Below are 22,070 nucleotides of genomic sequence, written 5' to 3' on the forward strand. Positions count from 1 at the left end.
ATTTTTACAACAAAAATTCCACTGTTGATGTTTTCTTGATGTTTTATGAGTTTTTAAATAGAATATTTAAATTGATAGGTATAGACTTTCGCACTGATGCTTTGGTGATTCTTGATTTAGCATCACTATTTTAATTAGTGCAGCTTTTTATTATGTTTTGATTTTTAGTAAAGACGGTCCTTTTCATTATTTTTCTTTAAAATAGTTTACTCTCCTTTTTTCCTCCTTAATGAACATTAGGATAAATAATCTGGTCATGTTCCAAAAACAAAAATCCAATATGTCAAGTATGATTCGAATTACATTACCACTGTTGAATGTGATTTTCCCATTTTAAACAAAATCGAGTATTTTGGCTTTCTTCCCTCAGAAGTCTGGGGAAGTCTTTATCCCGGGAGAAGGATAGTGATGGAGTTAACGGTGAAGCCGTGGGACCGAGGGGCAGCTCAGCTCTGCCTTGTGCAAACTCAATCCTTTTCTTGCAGGTGGAGCCAGGAGCACAGGTCTGGGAGCTTCTCCCATCTGCTTTCTCCTTCCCTTTCCCTATTCCTATTCCTATCTCCTTTATCCCAAAGCTGTGAGTAGTGGGATTATGACCCAGAAATAAGCTCTCTATTAATCTTCCAGTTCTTGAATTTCTTATTCCAGCTGTGAGAAGGAAGAGGAGCATTTTATTTGGTGAAACATGGTCACTATGCTCTTCCCCCCTGATCCACTAAGTCGATGCCTGTAGCCTTCCAAATGCTGGGAAAGGAATTAGCCGGGCTGCCCTCAGCACCAGGACAGACAGCATTTTGTATGGAGGGTAGTATGTGCAATAGTTACTTTCTGATTAAACAAAAGGGAATCTTTATTGTGACACATACTGTAAAGAAGATGGAGCTCGAAGGATGGGGTCTCCTCTACTGTAATTTCTTTGTACGCTACATATGGTCCTGTATTGTGGTGCCAGTAACAAAGGTTAAAGATCATCATGAATCCTGTCAACTATGCCAAAAAAAAAAAAAAGCAAAACTAGATCATCAAATCTCTTTGTTATTCCCTGGCCACCTCACAAAATGGCACTATCCAGTAAACAAAAAAAAATTTTTTTTATTTAGTAGCAAAATATATTTTAATTGAAAAATCATTTTAAGTAACTGAATAAAAATGTGTACCAGGAACTTTTTCAATAGACAGCAGAGTATGTACATTTGTGAGAGTGGAGCAGCATCTATTGAATATATTTTTGTATAGAAAATACAGGCATACTTAAAAATGGAAACATGTCAGAAAGGCTGTCACAAGAAATAACAAAAGATAACACAAGATCAAAAGGGAAACCCAAAGTGAACAAGTTGATGAAAACAGAACAAGACCCAGCACCGTGTTGGAATTTCTTTGCGTAAGTTCCAGGATGTCCAGGACGATCGGGAAGAGATGATCCTACTTTTAGGAGAGCTGGCTGGTTGTGCGGTGGCTAAAACCCAGTCCTCCTTTTCCTGGAACAAAGAAATAAAGAGATTCAACCGAAGAGACTGAACTGAAGGGGGAACGGCTGTGCAGTAGCTGATTAAAACGGGATTGGACGTCTCAGACAACTGGGCATCATTTGGTACGTTGTTTGCATGGATGACGGTTACTCCTTGAGAGAATGAGGGGCGTGAAGAAGCGTGAAGGTGCGGAGAGATCTGAGAATCAGGATACCTGAGTTTTAGTCCTGACTCGGTCCCTAGTTTCCTTCTCATAATCCGCTCATCTGTAAAACGAGGGGTTTGGACGCCGTGAACTTGAAGGTCTCTGACAGGGCTAACCATCTATGGTTTTTATTGATGGCATTTGTTTAGGACCAGTGTTCTGCACACAGAGATCAGAGAAAACACAATCTCTTTCTTAAGGTTGAACTTTCTGGGAATAGTCCCAGGTCAGTCTTATTCATCAGTGGGGAAAGCTGCAGGTGGAGGGACTTAATGAATGCCATGGAGTGTTTCTCCACCAGCTGTCACGGATGCCCGGAAATTGCTCTGTCAACAAGCATTGATTGAGCACCAATTTTTTTGTGCCGGTACTAAGTCTGAGGGAGACAATCTTTGAGGCACTCAAGCTCATGGGTGAGAAGGAAATTGAAAATTATTTGTAAACATTTACTGTTTTGATTTCAAAAGGGAAGTTTTCTCCCCTTCCCATTTCAGGGAATTACACTCCACCTTTCTTTCTTCTGGGAACTGCCAGCCTCCTCTGCCCTTTACCCAGAGGTCAGGTAAAAGTTTTAGCAAAATGAATGACCTTTCATGTTAGGACCTAGGACCACGGTTGACTGATCTGCTGGGGGGTCTTGAATCAATCTGGGCTAGTGAGCTTTTCTCCTGGATTTTTAAACGGGGCCAGCACACTACTTCTGTGACTACTGCAGTGTGCAATGTGGGAGCTGTAAGCAATTCTGTCCTTTTATGTGAACTGAACAGCAAAGGAAACCACTCTGCAGCAAAAGCGAGGACCGAGGAGATGCTGGAGAGAGGAGGTGAGACGGGACGTGGAGAGGCTTCAGGTGGCTTTCAAGTCCTCAGTCTGGTCCTCCTGAAGCTTAGCCAACCCATGTCTTTGGGTTTCATACAAGGCCCCATTACGGTGATAACAAACCCCTTTCTTTGCTTAAGCCAAGTGGAGCTGCAGTAAGTGAATCCTACCTAACACAGGTCTCCTAGAAAAATCCATCACAGTAGAAGGGGGCGGAGTTCTCTGGGTTGAAGTTGACCTTTCCATGAATGTGGGAAATGCCTCTCAGGTTAATTTGCCATCATTTTTTGGATTCCTTTATCACTCTTTTGCATTAATATATAGATTTTGTTCTTTCTATTCATGGAGAGTATTTTCACATAAGCGAATAACTACCTTTCCCCCAGTCAAGAAGGAGCTCCTATGGAGGGACAGTTGACCATGAGCAACGTGGGGGTTAGAGGCGCCAACCTTCCACGCAGTCAAAAATCTCTGTGTCTGTGGTTCTGCATCCACGGATTCAACCAACTGCAGATTGTGTTGGACTGTAGTATGTATTTATTGAAACAAGTCTGGAAGACCCACACAGTTCAAATCTATGCTGTTTAAAGGTCAACTCTATTTTGATATTAGGGAACCACACAAACTCTGAATCTCCTTTTCTCACCTGTAAGATGAAGAAGTTGAAACACAAGGTCTACGGTAATAAGAATGTTATAAATACTTCCTGCTCCTTTTTGAGTCACTGTCATTCTCATTCCTTTTTTTTTCTCTCTCTCCTTTTCTTTGCTCTCTTTTTCGCCCCAGAAATCCTTTCCATCTTGCTCTCATTTTCTTAAGTTCTTTCAACTCTGCTCTCAGGTAAAACTAGCATCTTCATCTTGGAGCTTCTAAATATACTTGTACAATTCAAATTTGTTTTTTGAGGTTCAGTTTTTTTTCCCCTCTGCAGAGATGGCATATACTTGAGGTGATATGAAGAAATTCATTGTCATGAGACAGTTTTTTTTTTGTTGTTGTTAATTCAGTTTGTATTTAAATAGGTTTTTGTCTTTGCAAGTTGACTTTCATATTCCAATCAAAATGAAATAAAAGGCCATGGGAAAATGAAAGCTCTTCTCAGTTAACTGAATTTCCCACTTTTAAAAATGAGTATGAAAATATCCATTTGTTTTTAATGATTTCTATAAGATGGAAGTGCATGTACATAATACAAATCTAAGTGATGTAATATAATTCTCCATACTAAAAGGTTTAAAATAGAGCTGGTAATGTTCCAACAGTGCAGTATTTGTGAGAACAATGTTTTAATATTGAAAAGATTTTATCAATAGTTTGATGCAATATGTAATCAAAATGGTACAGTATTGGCTTAATAAGAGACACATAGTTCAATGAAACAGAATAGATAACCGAGAAATAAATCCACACGTATATGATCAATTAATTTATGACAAGGGAGCCAAGAATATACAATGGAGAAAGGATAGTCTCTTTGATAAATGGTGTTGGGAAAACAGGACAGCCACATGCAAAAGAATGAAACTAGACCACTATATTACACAAATTACACATACACAAAATTTAACTCAAAATGAATTAAAGACTTGTACGTAAGACTTGAAACCATAAAACTCCTAGAAGAAAATGTAGGTTGGTAGGCTTCTTGACCTCAACCTTGAAGATGATTTTTTTGGGGGGGATTTGACCCCAAAAGCAAAAATAAACAAGTGGGACTACATCAAACTAAAAAGCTTCTGCACAGCAAAGGGAAGCATCAACAAAATAAAAAGACAATCCACTGAGTGGCAGAAAATATTTGCAAACCATATATCTGATAAGGGGCTAATATCCAAAATATTCCAAAAGGAATGGGCAGAGGATCCAAACAGACATTTTTCCACAGAAGATTTACAGAAGGCCAACAGGTAGGTACATAAAAAGATGATTAACATCACTAATCATCAGGAAATGCAAATTAAAACCACACTGAGATGTCATCTCATACCTGTTAGAATGGCTGTTATCAAAAAGACAAGAAATAACAAGTGCTGTTGAGGATGTTGAGAAAAGGGAACAGTGGTGGGAATGTAAATTGGTACAGTCACTGTGGAAAACAGAATGGAGGTTCCTAAAAAATTTAAAATTAAACTACCATATGTTCTACGGTACGCTTCTGGGTATCCATAAGAAAACAAAAACACAAACTCAAAAAGATATCTGCACCTCCATGTTCATTTCAGCATTATTTACAATAGCCAAAACATGGAAACAACCTAAGTGTCCACTGATAAATGAATGGATAAAGAAAATGTGAAATACACACACACACACACACACGCACGCACACACACAATGGAATATTATTCAGCCATAAAAAGGAATGGAAATCTTGCCATTTGAGACAACATGGATGGACCTTGAGAGCATTATGTTAAGTGAAATGAACCAAATACCATATGATCTCACGTGTATGTGGAATCTAAAAACCAAAACCAAAGCCAAACTTACAGATACAGAAAACAGACTAGCAGTTGCCAGAGGTGGGGGTAGGGGGTGAGGGAAATGGGTGAACGGAGTCAAAAGATACAAACTTCCAGTTATAAAATAAATTAAGTCATGGGGATGTCATGTACAGTAATGGCAATTATAATGAATAACATTGCGTTGCACATTTGAAAGTTGCTAAGAAGAGTAAATCTCCAAAGTTCTCATCACAAGGAAAAAATCATTGTAACTATGTACGGTGACAATGTTACCTAGACATTGTGGTAATCATTGCCCAACAGATACACAAATCTTGAGTCGTTTCATTGTACACCTGAAACTAATATAATGTTGTATGTAATTATACCTCAATAAAAAAGCTTAAGTTATTTTAAAGCTATTTTCCCTTGATTTATTTTTGTGATAATCTTCTCCCAACTATGTTTACCTGATTAGAAATGGGACCCCCCCATTGCTAGAATGTATTTTTACATAAATTTTCTTGCAGTCAATTAAATGCTAAATATATACATATATATATACAGTAAAAAATACAGAACAAAAATTTTGACTTTAAAAATAAACATTTGTATCATCAATTTCAATGCTATTTTTTATTGTTATCAGGAATGCAAATAAACACTGATAAAATGTACTGAGTTTATTTTGCATCCTTGCATCCAAAGGATGCAAGCTTCTGTTCAAGAAGGCAGTTGGTTTATTTGTTTAATTAACCCTTTTCTTTTTTTTTTATTGTGGGAAAATATGGCGTGCTTCACACATTTACATATCCTCGTGCAAAGGCCACGCTAATCTTCTTTGTATTGTTCCCATTTTAGCACCTGTGTTGCAAAAGTGAGCATAAGATGATTTTTTTTTTTTTTGGAGAAATCATTGTTGTATTTGTCAGTCCTTAACTCATGTTTCCTTGTGTTGGCTTTAGTTGAGATTTAGAGAGTATCTCGAAATGGGTGATTTTGGATACAAAATGCTTACATTTGAACTACAGATACCTTCTGGCTCTTGAGACAGTGTAAGTTGAATTTCAGTCTCTTTATGTTAGATACACAGTTTTGGTTGTCTTACCTGGAACAGTCATATCCTGTCCAAGCCGAGAGACAGTGGCATCGGTTTGGTCTGACGCATTTTCCACCATTTAAGCAGGGAGACTGGCAGACAGCTGGGATGAAAAATTCATGCATTTATTGAATTAATACTTAGCAATTCTGAAGATGTCCATGAAGGCATGGAGAATAAGATTTGACTCTGTTTTCTGCTCCAGCCACCGCCATTCCCCAGGGTCTACCTTTTGCATTTCTGTCACTTTGCTCGAACTCATGTCATTATGTGGGCCGACCTCCCTTTTCCCTTCCCAGCTAGTCAATTTCCATATTTAAGTCCCAGGTTAAGATCTCCCTACATACTGAAACCTTTGCTGACAACTCCAAGTCCAGTGATTTTTCTCTTCTTTAATCTTTTTCTTTATGCAACCAATTTGACACACTGTTTTGAGCTGCAAATTATTCATATGTGCAATTAAACTGTAAATCTCTTAAGGGAGCTAGCACTGCACTCTTCGATCGACTGAGTCATTACATCAGACATCAGTGCTTATGACGATAAACCAGGAACGTTGATGGTCTAAAATAACTGATGGCTCAAAAGCCCTTTGTGTTTCCTAGGAGACAAATTTCATGGCTTTTTAACCAACTTGAACTGGAATTACAGAACCTGGAGTCTGTTTGGGTTCTGAATTAGCCTAAAAATTTAGCTACAGATGAAACCCTGAGTGGACACCCAGAGATTTACCAGACAGACATCTTTCTCACAAATCCACAGTCTCATAATCAAAGTCTTCCCCAGCATCAATCTATTTGTTAAAAAAAAAACAAAACTAAAGATGCTAAAAACTGATAAAGATCTAACACCAGCAAATTTAACGTATCAAAGAGAAAATAAAATGCCTGTTGGGAGAAAGCTGGAAAAGAGAAACATTTCAGTCTCATCATTTTGGCCTCATTAGAGCTTGGAAACGTAGCCTTCCCCAGCTGAAAAACTCAACTTTGGGGAGATATTAAACCAGTGTCACTGTTTAAATCATTCATTCATAAAATATGCGGAAAATGCCAGCAAACCAGGCACTTGACAAGCATGGAAAGAGAGAATAAGAAACAAAATACAGTCTTGGCCCTTGGAGAGCTTTCTTCGTAAGCAGGCCAACAGAATGTGCATATTTGCAATATAACAAAAAGGAAATTATGAAACAAAGCAGGGTTAAAAATAGCAAAAATAAAACCCAATAATCCACAACTAATTCTCCATAAATTCTGCAATATATATACATATAAAACTACTCCTTTTCAAGAGTGTGATTTAGCAGTACCTGACTGTGCTAGCAAATTTGTCATTATTTTCACTTCCCTGTCTCAAAGCCTGTATCCTCCTCCATCCCGATAACATGTGTGCCTCCAATGTTCCATTCTGGGCTACCTTCTCCTGCTATTTGTCTTCTGCCCAGACTTATTTTTACCCCCATGAATAGGTTTTCCGAGGTTGACTTACACATCTGTATCTTCAATCTAGATGTATCTTCTGGGAGCCTAAACCATCAGCCCACTGTCCGTCAGACCTCTCCCTTATATGTTCCTCAGGCCCCTCAAACTCGGCACATCCATACTTAACTCCTTACCTGTACCTCCACACCTGTTCCTCATGGTTTTTCTCTCTCAGTAAATGGTACCACCTTCTATCCAGGGACCCAAACTGGAAACGCGTCTTGACTCTTCTCAGACCTTTACTCTCATGATAAATCTACAGCCAAGGAGTGTTGACCCATCTCCCTAACTTCTCTCAAATTCATCTGTTTGGCTCATCCTTTCTCCCGACTTTATTACCTCTTGCTTTGATAACTCCCTAACCAGTCTCCCTATTTTAAGCCGTGCTTTTTGCCTGCTTAAAAATCAGGACATTAAAAAGGTAAAAATATGTTCTTTTAAATTTACTGATTTATCAGACAGTTGCTGAAAAATCTATCCCTTGCAGGTGCTACGCTAGAGATCACAAAGAAACATCCTGCCTTCAGTGGCATATAATCTAGTGAGGGCAGGGACAGATAAATAATCAAGCAATTAAATGGGTATCAAAGTATAGTAGGATAAATGCTGTCTTTGAGATAGGCACTGATAAGGGGCCACACATATTTGTCACCAGTCAATCAACAACAGTTTGCTACTGTCGTCATGTTAAGGAACTGTCTCTTTGATGAGTTTTTCCACTTTAAGTTAAACTGTATTTATTTAGAGCTGTGTACTCTCTACATAGTTACTACAAATTTAGTTATTGAGCGTCACAGAATTTAAAATAAATATTCTCTTGAAATTCTGCATCATGCTTTCTCTACATTGTGTAAAAGAGAGCAGATGACATAAAGAAGGCTAATAACTGAGTCCACTCAGATGCTCTCTGTTGTCACACGACCCCAAGTGGTGCCTCTGAGGCAACTGTAGGTTTAGCACGGAGACTGCCATTCAAGGAGCCATCCTGAGGAATTCTTGAGAAACTCTGATTCCCTTCCGTCTCACTGCCATCTCTGAATCTGAGTTGCACTCATCAGTGTCCTCCAGGGCTTCATGGAGCCAAGTCACCAAGAAAACAAGCCATGAGAGGAGACCTACCTGTGTGACAGCGGGACCCTGTCCAGCCAGGCGGGCAGTCACACTGATAAGGGGCCACACAGCGACCACCGTTCAGACAGGGAAGAATGCAGATTGCTAGAAAGGAGATGGAGAAGGACCTGATCAAAATGCGTACGCTCATGTATGCTCAAGGGTTCAAAAGACACTTTGCAGGAGTAAACCCTGGATGACCACTACATAAACTTGCCGCACGTGTTCTGTTTATCAATAAGTATCATTGGGAAAACACAGTTGAGAAAGTCAGTCTGGACCCTTAGCTCTAATGTAATGACTCCAGTGCCAAATGCACTCTTTTGGAGAGGATACATTAAGTGCTTTGCTTTCTTTTCACAAAATGAGCAGAATGTTCTCCATTTATTATCATTTCAAATGTCCATTACAAATTACATGAAATGCTCTACGAGGGTGTGGCTGCCTTAAGGTTCTTGTCTTATTTTGAATTAAATATGAGAATGGGAGTCAGATGAGCTATTCTGTGGGCTGGTGTTGGCAACATGTTAGCAGTGATGGGACAACCCATCCTTCCTTGGAGCTGAGGCCTGTCGGTGACTGAACCAGGCCTCCTCTAAACCCTCCACGGCAATCATTTCTCCCACTAGGAACTACTGAGCTCTTTCAAGAGGCATAGTCTGTTTAAAAGGAGTGAGATGGTCTATTGGATTGCTACCAAAGCATGGTTTTTAAACCAAAAGCGTTGGCATGAGGTAGGAGCTGGCCGGAAATGCAGACTCTCAGGTCCCAACCCAGATCTACTGAATCAGAACCTGCATTTAGCATCTCCCAGATGGTCTGTATGCAGAGTCAAGCTTGGGAAGCCCCAGTCTAATGCAGAACAGGACCATGTTTGGCAAAGCAAGCTAAGTCTGTTGTTCCAGCAGGGTAAATGTTTTCAGAGTCTTTGGACCCTGATAGCAGGTCAAGCGTGGAAGCCCTAAGTGGGAAGGAAGGACCGGGGGAGAAGAGGAATGAAAAATGTGGTTCTCTTCTTTCTGAACCACTGAGAGAACAAGTGCTTTGGTGAGCTGTTAGCAGCCTAAATTTATTTCCATCATATATTTTCCTTTCTAGATTTGCAAAGCGGTTATACTTAAAAAACTTCTAGAATCTCTTAAAAAATGTCTGGCCTTGGAAAAAACTGATAGAGACCAATGGACATGACGTCAATGACTCTTCACGTGATTTACATACTCCCAATGAAACACAAAATCTTTTTATCCTCAGAGATATATATATTTTAAGATACTGAAACAAAGTGTAGTTTAGACATCAAAAAAATTAAAACCACTCATTTACATTCTTATCAAAGATCAAATTTAAATGCATTTTTATGAGAATCAAAATTCTACAGTAATTTGTCAAGTACTGAGTAGATATAGGAGCACCCACTTTCCTTCTTTTCTTAATTGGGAGGAGCTATCCTCAATGAAAAAGGGTGAATGGTGCGCTCCAAGTTTTTCCTGCAAAGTACAGTGTTGTGCAAAGCCGTGATTTTATACTAAGTGCAGCAGTGAACGGCGTAGGACATAAATGGACTTGATGTAAGGGAAGACCAAGGCCGGGAGACCTTCTATTACAAGCTGCTTCCCAAGAAAATACTTGGAAACTCGTGCCAGGTGGCAGGTGGAGATGGCTTTGAATGGATCTTGATAACTATATTTTCAGGGTCACTAAAATTCTAGATCTGCTGCAATTAACTGACATATTTAGACCAGCCCTAGGTGCTCTGTCTGGTCTGCTACAGGATTTAAGCAAATGAATTCCTGCCCCTAGTAAAGCCAGTTCCTAGGAACTCCCCTGAGTTGGCAGCTTCCAGGCACATGATTGGGACTGAAAGGACAATTTGAGGACACAGCGACTCACGTTCTTCACAGAGGCGCCCCATCCAGCCGTCTGGACAGGAACAAGCATTTGGGCGTTGGCAGATACCTCCATTCTGACATGGGAATCGACAGACAGCTGGAAAACAAGGAGGATGCGTCATACGTCTAAGAATCATGGAAGGATGGCTGTCAGAAAATAGGACCGCTCATGTACATTTCACAGTATTTCCCTGAACTGAGTTTTAAGAAAGACAAACAAAATTCAACGTCAAGATCTGGTTGGGGGGTGACGCGAGGAACTCAGGAGAGATGTAAACACGCCTGGGTAAGTCTGAGACCGCAACTAGCAAGGTTTTAGTAACACGGGGATTCACAGCAGGAGGGAACAAGGTGGTTTAAATAAACGATAGTCTCTTTTGATCTGCAACCAGGGGAAATGCCCCTGCCAAAGGAGGCCTTTGATGGTCAGTAGCTCTTTGGTGCCACCACTGTGCCGTAGGATCTTCAACAAATGAAGAAAGGGACAAGAGAGTAAACAGACACACCACGCTCGACTTCTGGCTTTTAGTGAAACCTGGGCTATTCCGTGAGGATGCCGCCTTCTCAGCAACTCTCCCAAGAGGAGGTTGTACAGTCTCTTACAACCCACGTGGTGGTGGCTTCATTTCTTGTAGCTGCTTCCAGACAATGCATCTCTTTCTGCTTGCAATAAACCCTTACCTCTTCTGAGGCTCATGCCATTCATTCACTGATTTCCTCAATGCTCCCAGCCCCCAAAGTCATTAAAGACTTTGGCCTTTTCAGCCTAAATCCAAATCTGACCTATGTCCTCATTCGTGGCCATGGGGACAGCCCATCCGACAACTTGATTATTCTTTTAGTTCCTTGATTATGTCTGTCTTGCTCACTAGCCTATTTCCTCACTTTCAGTAAATATTTGTAGAATGAATGGACCAATTATTATGACTGGTAGAAGAAAAATCCTAACTTATTAGAAAAATGTAAGTTTTAGAAGAGCGTATTAGGGTGCTTCATTATCTACCTCTTTCGCCTTTGCATAATTTTATTTAAAAAAACTTGGGGGGGTAATTAGGTTTGTTTGTTTGTTTATTTATTTCAGTGGCAGTACTGGGGATTGAACCCAGGACCTTGCGCATGCTAGGCAAGCACTCTACCACCGAGCTATACCCTCCTCCCACAGAATTTGAAACAAAGAAACTTTCTTCCCTCAAGAAGATACTATTGATCGTACTCACAAAATTCATCCTTGGGTTTGCTAATTCAATCCAGCCAGTAAGGAGACAGCAGAGGTCATGCAAACGTGGAGCACATCTCACCAGCCCCAACACGGCCAGGGAGACCAAGGGGTGGGCTTTGCTCACCTGGGGCCACCCAGTACCTCTTATCTCCTACTTCACCTGTGGGATGGGCTGTCCCGTCCCCTATGGGGCTCAGGCAGGGGTCTGCCCAGGATGGGTGGGTAGAATTGGAATCTGTGTTGAAACACCTGAGTGTCCAGGAGGTGCCCCCATGTTCCAGACATGACACAGCTCCCTCTAGTAGCTGGAGAACACTCCCAAGATTTGGAGCAAAGACTTGTGGAAGGAGCCATGATTGACTCAGACAGGGGCCGTGTGCCGGGCCAGAGTTCTGTATGCCAGCTCTGAAAACTCAGACCCACAAAGTTAAGGAGAATGACACAGATGTTAAGACACAATTGAAAACCAAGGCAAAATAAAACAGTGGTTGGCCACACCAGGCTTCCATGTACATTTTCCTAGAGCTTCACTAAGAACTAAGCATTCAAATATTTACTTACCTCTGCAAATAGGAGGTGATGTCCACGTTCCATTCTCTAGGCAAACGCTCCTTAGAGAACCCTCCAGCATGTACCCACTGTAACACGAGTAGGTGATCATGTCCCCATACTGATAATGCACGCCTCGGGCAATCGCATTTTCTACGTGAGTTGGTGGACCACATGAGATTTCTATAGGAAAAAAAAAAAAGCTTGTGCTACTAACCCCGGCAGTGGATAGGCAAGAACACGGTCTCATCTCTAAAGCCGAATCAAGAACACGGTCTCATCTCTAAAGCCGAATTAATTTAAAGAGCTAAGATAAAATACACAAAGGTAACCTTTTCACCTATACAATATCTAAGAGACAGCAGACACTAAAGGCATCACCTGCTGCTGTCCAGAAAAATTAAGATGTATGGGATCAAAGGTTTTGTCTTCTAATTCATATATTGAAGCTGAGCTATTCTGTACTCAAGGCAAGAATTCCTGCCTTCTTACACCTCGCCAAAGAGGTGGCTGCAGGAGAACTTCCAGGTGGATGCTTTTCAAATGAGATGAGAACAGCCTGGGGAGTATTGAGAGTCTATCGTTTCAGAGTAAAAACCATTCACTGTGGTGCTGCCCACCCCACCAAGGCTGTTCTGTTAGCGCCTCGAACTGTGCCTGGCATCCAGCGGGCTCGCAATACACATTTGAAAAATAAGTAAATGAATGAACACTGTAGCCTAAAGAGACATCAATTTCCACAGCTTGATGAAGTTTATGAAACTCAAGGTTTCAGGCTAGTTTTCCCTCTTTTCAAGATGGAAAAGCAGTGGCTTTCACCTTAGGAATGAATAGACTGAGTGATAATTCTTTCTTTTAAAACTACACGTACTGAATATTTAAATAAACTTTTTTTATAACTAATATTGCTTTGAGAATTTTACAGGAATAAACCAGATGACTCGAGTTGCCCTGTGGTGGCTCACAGGACAGGGACTGGACCGGAGTCAGGACTCTCATCAGCATCCAGGTCGGATAAGGCTAACTTTAGGATAAGTCTTCGAGAGCTGGCTTCTAAAAGGTCACTTTGTGGTCACTATGCTATTAAGAACTTTCCAGAAGGGACGGTCCATTTATCTGATTCTTCTAAATCTTCTTTTGCTTCTAACATAGTTCAAAAAATTAATTCAGTCAGTCCAATACCAAATACATATATTTGGTTTTTCTCAGGGGGAGGCAATTAGGTTTTCATGTATTTATTTTAATGGAGGTACTGGGGATTGAACCCAGGACCTCTTGCATGCTAAGCATGGACTCTACCACTGAGCTATACCTTCCCCCCGTATCAGATATATATTAATGCCTACTCTGTTGCAGAAACTGTAAACAAAGAAATGAAGAAAATGCTGTATCTATGCTCAGACAAATGGGTGGAGATAGACAAAGAAATACTGTAACACAACTTAAAAAGAGCTGTATTAGAGATACTGCACTAGAGAAAAATTGAGGTGAATGTACCTAATGATGCCTGTCTAATTAGGATTGTCACGGTATGCATCACAGAGAAAGTGGCCTTTGGAGCAGGCTATTGGCCTTGAGTGGACTGGGGGACTATTGCTTCCTGGCTCGGGGAAGAGCGTGTAAAAAGATCACAGTGAGCTAATGCTTGTTTAGAGAAGTGGTTATCAAAGCATGGATTTCAGGCCACCTAGATGGGAACCAGCTTGGGTTCGTATTAACAACGCAAACTTCTGGGATTTCCAGCTAATAAACCTGCATCTTACATACTCCCCCTAGGTGGGATTCTCATGCCTGCTAAATTTGAATCACTGATTTTTAGCTACGAATATCAGGACAAAGTGAAAAAAAAAAATGAGGAAGGTGGGGCTGCTCAGATCCTTGGGGAAGGAGATCTGTCCTATGCCCAAGGCTTCCTGTCTAACAGAAAATGCAAAAGAGGGATTGAGGACAACAAACAACCGTGAAACTGTCCCCTTCTCTCCTAGGCAACCCCTGATCTTCTCAAGAATATTGAGGAATAATTAAGCATGCACTGAAGGGACCTTTGTAATAGGTGCATGTCTTTCCGGGGGTGAGTCTCCGGGAGCCAAGACCAATGTGAGGATGTGTGGGCAGAATCAGGCCACTTGGCCTGCTTTAGCTCAGGCTGGTGGCTTTAAACGAGATTAGACAGTCAAGGTTTATACACACTTAGTTCTTCCCACCTCACTCGGGGCAGATTTCCTAAGGATTTGGGGTGCAAATCCCAGCTAAAAGTATGGTACACACTTTCCTGGAGTCAAATCAAAATTCTAACACTGCAGTCGGCTGCGAGTTGAAAATTCAGGGACGTGGGTTATTTACAACTCTTCCCATCAGCAGACATTGCAAATATGTACCAGTTCATTTATTCTTCAAAACGAATTTATAAGGCAAGTATTATTGGTGATATTAACACAGGAGGATTCTGAGGTTCAGAGGAGTTAGAGCACTTGCATAAGGATAGAATTCAAACTCAGATCTCTGATTTCACAATCCCCATGGAGGGCAGGATATTGGGTAGGAGAGAGGCTTTAAGTGTGTTAAGAGATGTCGAGAGTTATCACAAGGCAGCGAGAGACGCTGCCAGACTGTGTGTTAAGTATCAACACGAAGCAAGCCCAGAGGTTCTCCAGTTGTGGTCCCAGGACCAGCAGCGCTGTCATCAGCCACACCCGGAAACTTGTTAGAAATGCAAATTCTCAGGCCCCACCCCAGATCTATGGAGTCAGGTGGGCCCAGCAATCTGTTTTTAACAAGCCCTTTAGGCAGTTCCGACAGGCTCAAGTTGGAGACAGACTGTGAATGGTTTTTGTATCCACACCTATTAAAGGATGATTTACAGGCTCTGATGGTGTGGAGAAAAATACGGATTTTAGATTTAACATCTCGCTCATTCTTAGAAGAGCACGTTTTGAAAAATGTGTTCAGTGAATTCTAGTCAGGTAGGTTTTAGCCTAGTTCTAGAAAGCTTTTTTTTTTCTTTTCTCTCTTTATGCTTGAAACACAAAGACCATTTTTTAAGACAAAAATTTTAAAGTAGCAACACAGAAGTTGATGACCATGGTAAGACAGGGATCTAAATAACCACACTGAAGTTACCTGATTGAAAACAATCTCACAAAGATGAGAAAACATTCTGTATCGATGAAATTAACGGGAGTCCACGTGTCGACTTACTTTCACATCTGGCACTTGTCTGTGTCCATGTCTCGTCAGGGTTGCAGGTGATGGTGTTCTGGCCCTGGAGCAGGTAGCCTTCTCTACACTTGATAGACACGTTCTGGTCAACATAAAACTCCTTTTCAGAAAGCAGAGCGTTCTCCGGGATCACAAACGGCACCGGGCACGGGTTTGCTGTTACAAAGGAAACAACATGCTTACTGATCGCTTCCCTCTCTTCTTAATTGACTTCTTTGAAGGCAGAGCACGAGCCCTGTGGGAACTGGGCTCTCAGTGACGACCATGTGAGGCTTAAAAATACAGAACTTCAAATATTAGACTGCAGACTTGCTTGCCATCCATATGAAATTATTTGTCAGGATAAAATCAGGTGAAGGTTTGAAAATGCCACGTTATTCAACCACTCACGCATGGTCCTAATATTCTAAGATGGCAAATTAAATACTCGTCTGAAATCATGGCCCTTCACGGCTAGAAATCAAGGGGTGTATCAAACATTCCCTCAGTATTTGAAGAATATTGAGGACATGGAATAAACACTTCTCACTGTCTCTGTACTTTCTTTTACTGAGCATCCTTCAGAAGGACAGACAATCAGCAGACATTTCTGAGTGAGAACAATATTAACTCCAGACCCACACTACGATAAACAGGGTATGAGAACTTAAATGGTAGCATTTGCCGGGCTCATGGATAAAGATGAATTCATTTCTGTGGGTCTGAAGGAAAAACAGGAAATGATGCTTTTAGTGCAAGAGTGGGTTCACATATTAACCCTGATTTCAAGCGATTTTGGTTCTTCTGATTTTCAATGGGCACAAAAGACGTCTTGGTGAGTGAGATGGGAGTCAGCAGAATTTTAAAGGCACTGTAATATTTTAAACGATAACCAGAATTCTCTCAATTTATACCTTGCCTGGGAACACTGTTTTCATCCCAATGGATATAACTAATTATCTTCATTCACTACATTTATATATACCTTATTATATTAATATTGCACACTGAATATATTTTTCTCCACCCGTTTCACATCCCCAATCAAATTCATTATACATTGATGTCAAAAGTTTTCCGTTAAATTGCATTTTCTCTCAGTGCCTTGGACTTGTAATCAGCCAAGGAATCTGATAAACGTTGATGCTCAGCGAGAATGTTTTGGATAATGTAAGCCGATTTTTAAAAATACCCCAGAGAATTTGGTTTGGATATGCAAGGATCGTTTTCTCTGGGCCAAGCTCACTTATCAGCGGAGTTTCCACTGTGTTCTAGACATTTGGGAAACTAATTACGAAAGTGAATGTGACTTAAACCTCTCCTAAGGTCAACACACACGTTTGCAGAGAGGAACCGGGTGGCTCCAAGTCCCATTTTCCATGCAGGATGCCTCGGGCGCCCCTTCAAGGCTGTAGCCTCTGTTGCAGGAATACACCACGCGGACTCCTGTGGTAACATTTTCGACTTCAGCTTCCCCGTTCTGAAACGCAAGTGGAGCTTCACACCTGGTCTCTAAAAAGAAAAGCTTCATATTAAATGATTCCCCGCCTCTTTCCTCCTTCTGCTGCTATCACTGCTAAAGGTACTCGATACACACACAATATTAAGCCTACTCGTCTGTGAGATGCAATGACACGCACTGAAGAAGGAAAAAAAAAAACCTAGCACAAGTAAGTTTGGGATTAATACGTGCAGACAGCTGAAGGTTGGAATTCTGCGCTATTGCTGTTAGCTGCCTTCATGTACAGTGTCATCTTTGGTTATCAGTAATGCTGGAGGTATGGGTGAGGAGATGGGTAAAGTAAAGGAATTCCCATTTGTTCAGATGCAACAGTAGTCAAGGACTTTTCATACATCATCAAATTTATTTCTTAAACTAAGGGAGGACCAGATAAAATTCAGGACGTCCAGTTAAAATCGATTACTAGATAAAGAGCCAGCACATTTTCAGAATAAGTATGCCCCAATATTGCATGTGATATATTTCCATTAAAATGTATTTTTAATCTGAAATTTAAATTTAACTGAGTGTCCTGTTTTTTTTTTTTTCTTTTTGGGGCTAAATCTAGCAATTTTACTTTAAACAACTTTCTGAGATGATCCTGTTTCACACTTGAAGTGAGACTCAGAGAGACTAATTTGGTCACGGTCATACTGCTTGTAAGCAGAGAGAGAAGATAAAATTATTGGAAGGTAAAATACAATAGGAAAGTATCAAGAACGGGGAACCACGAGCTTGGGGGAAAATTAGATGAGGGACATTTTATATGGCTTCTGGGGATATACAGACTTGATAAACGGATGGATAGTTATAGTGTAACTGTAAGGAATGATTTTGCATCAGTGAGAAATGTTATTAACAGGAAACTGCTGCGAGGAAGTCAGGACTACCCCTCCTAGAATTTTCGAAAGTGACTTTGAATCTGGATTTTATGATCTTTGCGAAGGTAGTGGAGGTGGTCCAGACCAGGGATGTCACTTTTGGCTGCACACTGGAGTCCCCGGGAAGCCTTGATGCCTAAGGACCTGTCCCAGACCAAATGGATCAGAATCTCTGTGTAGTAGCCTAGTTTTTGGTATTCTCTTCGAACCTCCTCCAATGATTCTAATGCTCACTCAGAGTTAAGAGCCACTGAATTAGATGCTAACCGACTTCTTTCAGCCTGGTGAGTATTACAGATCTTAACCTTGGCTATATCTTGGAATCACCTGGGATTTTCAAAAATAGATTGATGTGGGGTCCCACCCTCAGAGATTCTGACTTAACTGATACAGGATGCCAATGAGCAAGGGACTTTCAAAGCTCCCTGGGGTATTCCAATGTGCTACAGGCGTCTTATTCTCTAAGAATATTATTCCCATCAAGAATAATAGAGCGCTATAAAAATACAGAGCATTTTATTACTATCATGCATTTCAGAGATTAGAGACAGAAGTTATACAAATCATTGTCACGTGGTTTGAATTAAACCTGCTGCCAGATTGAAGCAATTCCCGACACCGACACCATAGCAGCTTCCTATGCCAGACAACGTTTCTTTTCATTCCCACCTCCCCTCCCTGAACACACATTCACAAACTTTTTGATCATGAACAGCTGGGATAAAAATGTTATTATCAGAAATGCTCAATGGTGCCTTTCTGTGACTTGAGATGTCACTCAATTTTTAAAAAAATAGATACATAATATTTATACAACCTTTTGAGAACTAAAAATCAGTCATATTCTCCAATGAGTTTCAGCCATATAACAGTCCTTAAAAGACTTTAGATTCCTATGCATGCAAAGTCAGGTCATGAATCCACTCCAGAAAATATGTTTGAAACAACAGCAAACCACAAAGATTCAATACCCCGAGCCCTAGTGTTTGCTCTGCCACTAACTTCATTTTTGGTACCAGTCACTCCCCCTCTCCTAGCCCTGGTTACTCCCCAGAGAATAGAAGACTAGCTTGTCTAAGAGACCTCTTCCAGTCTGAAAATTTGATGACCCCGCCCAGGATTATTAAAAACAAAAGAAATCAAAAGCTGGCCACTTTAGCTGGTAACCCGTTATATCTGAATAGCTTGTCTTTCAGCAGAGGAATCATCTGGGCCATATATTGGGAATAAAGTCATGGGAATTAACCCCCGGCTTGCTAAATCAACTTGGCTGTTCTCATAAAATGAGCTGATGCACGATTCCACCAAAAATGCGAATATTCATTTATTGGACAGATGCGTCAACACCATTTTAAGATGTCTGTATTGCCCAGTAGTCACCGAAAAGCAACAAGTCTAAGCATTCTAATTTGTAATTATTTGGGGGGAGGGGAACCCACAAAAAGAAGGCAAAATAACTCAATAATTAACTAGTTTCTAAACAAAATGTTTGCCATTCCAGAGTCAGCAGTCTTGTGCTCTGTTCCAATTTAATCATTAATCTCTACTACAGCTTTTTACCCTTTTATTGGTTTGGTGCCCTTGAACAAAAGCTCATTAGAGGTTCTCATATGGTTCATGGACTCCCTTTTTTTTAAGTTACAAAAGTGACTTATAAAGAAAATGTGGCCACATCATGATTTTGTGTCCTTGGTATCATTCTGGGGACTAAGTGCCATTTGACTTACTTTTGCACGTTGCCATCCCTCCACTCCATTGTGCGTTCTCCTGACAGACCCGTTCCCCGTTCCCCTGTGGACCAATGAAAATAGGTCATTGACAAGATGGTACCTCTATAATGAGAAAATGAGGGAATGCAAAGTCACCTCAGCTATGAACTTGAAACTCTTGGCATTGGGATGCTAAATAAATTCCCTGAATAAATATATTATAAGAGGTAGGTTCAGACTTTCAAAAATGTTTTTATCAAACTACCTAAAATTTATAATGTTTCACTTTCTATTTCAATGACAACTAATTACAGCCAATAGCAAAGACTGATGACAAATGTGTTTGAAATGTCAGACAGAGGTATTTGTTTAGGATATTTTAAAATATTTTGAATTGAGTTCATTTTTCAGTATCTGAGAGGTACAGCAAAGAAGGTGAATTCGTTTTTTTATACCTTTGAACATAAAATTTGTCAAGATACCTTATTGCTAACAGGATTGAATTTTTTTGACAACGTAACTTATCCATTAAAGACAAACTTACCCTATTAAGGGCCCAAGCAAATAAAATTTTAAATATTCTGAGTAAAAATCTTTCTAAAATGTATTTCCCTGTTTTCTGAAATAGACTAAAAATAATATAATTTACTTAAAAAATTATTTATAGTTGTTATTCTCAATGTACTTTGGTATATTTTCCAATATCTCATAGCCTTGGGAGCTTTATAGGCTGTTTGCTCCATGCTCCAACCCCCTCACAGTTATGATAGACTGATAGAGGCTAAGATTACTGGGTTTTGATTTCTCGATATAATTTTTACACATCCTTCCTTCTTTCTTCTTTGTTGTTTGTCTTTTACCATAATCATCAATGTTCTTAATAATAACCTTTTCCCATGCTTTAAATTCCTAATTTACTATGGAATAATAAATAAGAGAAATAAAACTTTGTAACATTATATGCTAAAAAAAAGATTCGGTTCTAAGAAACGTGTTAAGGGGCTTGACTCTAAGCCAAGTATATGAACCTCAGGACATGGATTTTGTCTCATGATTTTTCAATCCTCAGAGCCCTTTGGATATCATATTGTCTTGAAGCTGTGTTGTAAATTAGCAAGATGTCTGGATAGGAGTTACCCCTCTACGTTGGTTTTTATCTCAGATTGACTGATGTATCTTTCATCCTTCATCTTCTATTCAAATGTATTTCCTTTGAGCTGTCTATCAGTTTAATCACTGATAAATCTCTACCTATAAAAATTCCATTGACTTTGATGGAAGGATACCATCCTGACTTCCCAAGAAAATAACTGAACCAATAAAATGAAATACTTCTTTTAATATATATTCATGGAGCGGGGGAGAGTTTAGCTCAGTGGTGGAGCATGTGCTTAGCATGCACAAGGTGCTGGGCTCAATCCCCAGTACCTCCATTAAAAAAATAAATACATAAACCTAACCACCTCCCCCACTCAAAAACACAATAAGGCCAAAAAAAAAAGGTTTAAAAATAATATATATTCATTATTTTTCATCTTATTGAAAAAGTAGTATGTGTTGATTATAGAAAGGTTGGAAAGTATGAAAGAAAAACAAAGTTTTCTAGGATTCTTCCTCCAGAGATAATCACTGTTATTAACATTTGCTGTACTTTTTCTGTGTTTATATACTTCTATATGCACAGGAAAATATACTATTCTAGTTCGTGAATTTTTAAAATTTATTTTGAGGAAGTAGATGACAAGCCACTGAAGCCAGCTCCCTCACTATTTGGGTACTTCCAGAATGGACTACACTCAAGTAGTTAATTTTAGTCACTAACGTACCATTTTTCCCACTAATATTTTTTCGCTATTCTCCTTCCTCTAATAATCTGAATAATAAATATTCTGTTCCCACTATGTCAATGTTTGTTCCCACAAAAGCTCAAATCTATTTTCTGTAACTATTGCTGTTAAAAAAAAAAAATCAAACACCATCTCTTGGCTCCCTCCTTGGTAAGCTGCAAATTTTATCATATTTTTCTTTATTCTTTCGTTTTCTCTCTCTGTCCCTTTACATATCTTGTTTTTGATGAATTAAGATGGAGTTTTAGATCCAGATTAGCATTGTTACTCTTTTTGACATATCTGCTGAATCAACCTTTAAGTGTATATTAAGTTTTAGAATCAGAGGAACCACTTTATTATTGCTCCCTCGCAGGGATTTTAGAACACGACCATCCTATTTTTGAGTTCTTTATCTTGATTTATTCCTCACTTGCCTGGAGCAATTTTTACTTCAAGAAGGTTGCACGTGTACTAAAAATTTTGAAATTTAGATGGCTCAAGAAAGTTGTTTACCTTAAATAAAAATAACTTATTTACATAGAAAAATTTAACATGATTTACATTAGTTGTCTGAATTGCTTTGTCTGATTTTGCTAATAATGTGACTACTAAGAGTGATAATAATAACTCCCCTATATTGAATTCAGACAATACTTAAAAGGTGGTGC

General features: G+C 39.8%; 1 protein-coding gene and 1 non-coding gene across 2 annotated transcripts in view; both read right to left on the reverse strand.

Annotated features, from left to right (window-relative positions):
* Positions 1-1,072: 1,072 nt before the first annotated feature.
* SVEP1 (sushi, von Willebrand factor type A, EGF and pentraxin domain containing 1) overlaps positions 1,073-22,070 on the reverse strand; it is a 159,735-nt gene continuing 138,737 nt past the window's right edge. Inside the window, exons 41-48 of the mRNA XM_072959895.1 lie at positions 19,592-19,655; positions 16,821-16,994; positions 15,483-15,659; positions 12,297-12,467; positions 10,518-10,613; positions 8,637-8,732; positions 6,049-6,142; positions 1,073-1,481 (exon numbers count right to left, since the gene is read on the reverse strand). Of these exons, the coding sequence (XP_072815996.1) occupies positions 1,460-1,481; positions 6,049-6,142; positions 8,637-8,732; positions 10,518-10,613; positions 12,297-12,467; positions 15,483-15,659; positions 16,821-16,994; positions 19,592-19,655 (894 nt within the window). The 3' untranslated portion in view covers positions 1,073-1,459. The remainder of the gene's footprint in view (positions 1,482-6,048; positions 6,143-8,636; positions 8,733-10,517; positions 10,614-12,296; positions 12,468-15,482; positions 15,660-16,820; positions 16,995-19,591; positions 19,656-22,070) is intronic.
* Positions 5,722-5,825, reverse strand: LOC116280408 (U6 spliceosomal RNA). Its single transcript, XR_004189796.1, has one exon. It is a non-coding gene; the product is annotated as a U6 spliceosomal RNA (small nuclear RNA).

This window comes from Vicugna pacos, chromosome 4 (genome assembly GCF_048564905.1).
Source record: "Vicugna pacos chromosome 4, VicPac4, whole genome shotgun sequence".
Classification (NCBI taxonomy): Eukaryota; Metazoa; Chordata; class Mammalia; order Artiodactyla; family Camelidae; genus Vicugna; species Vicugna pacos.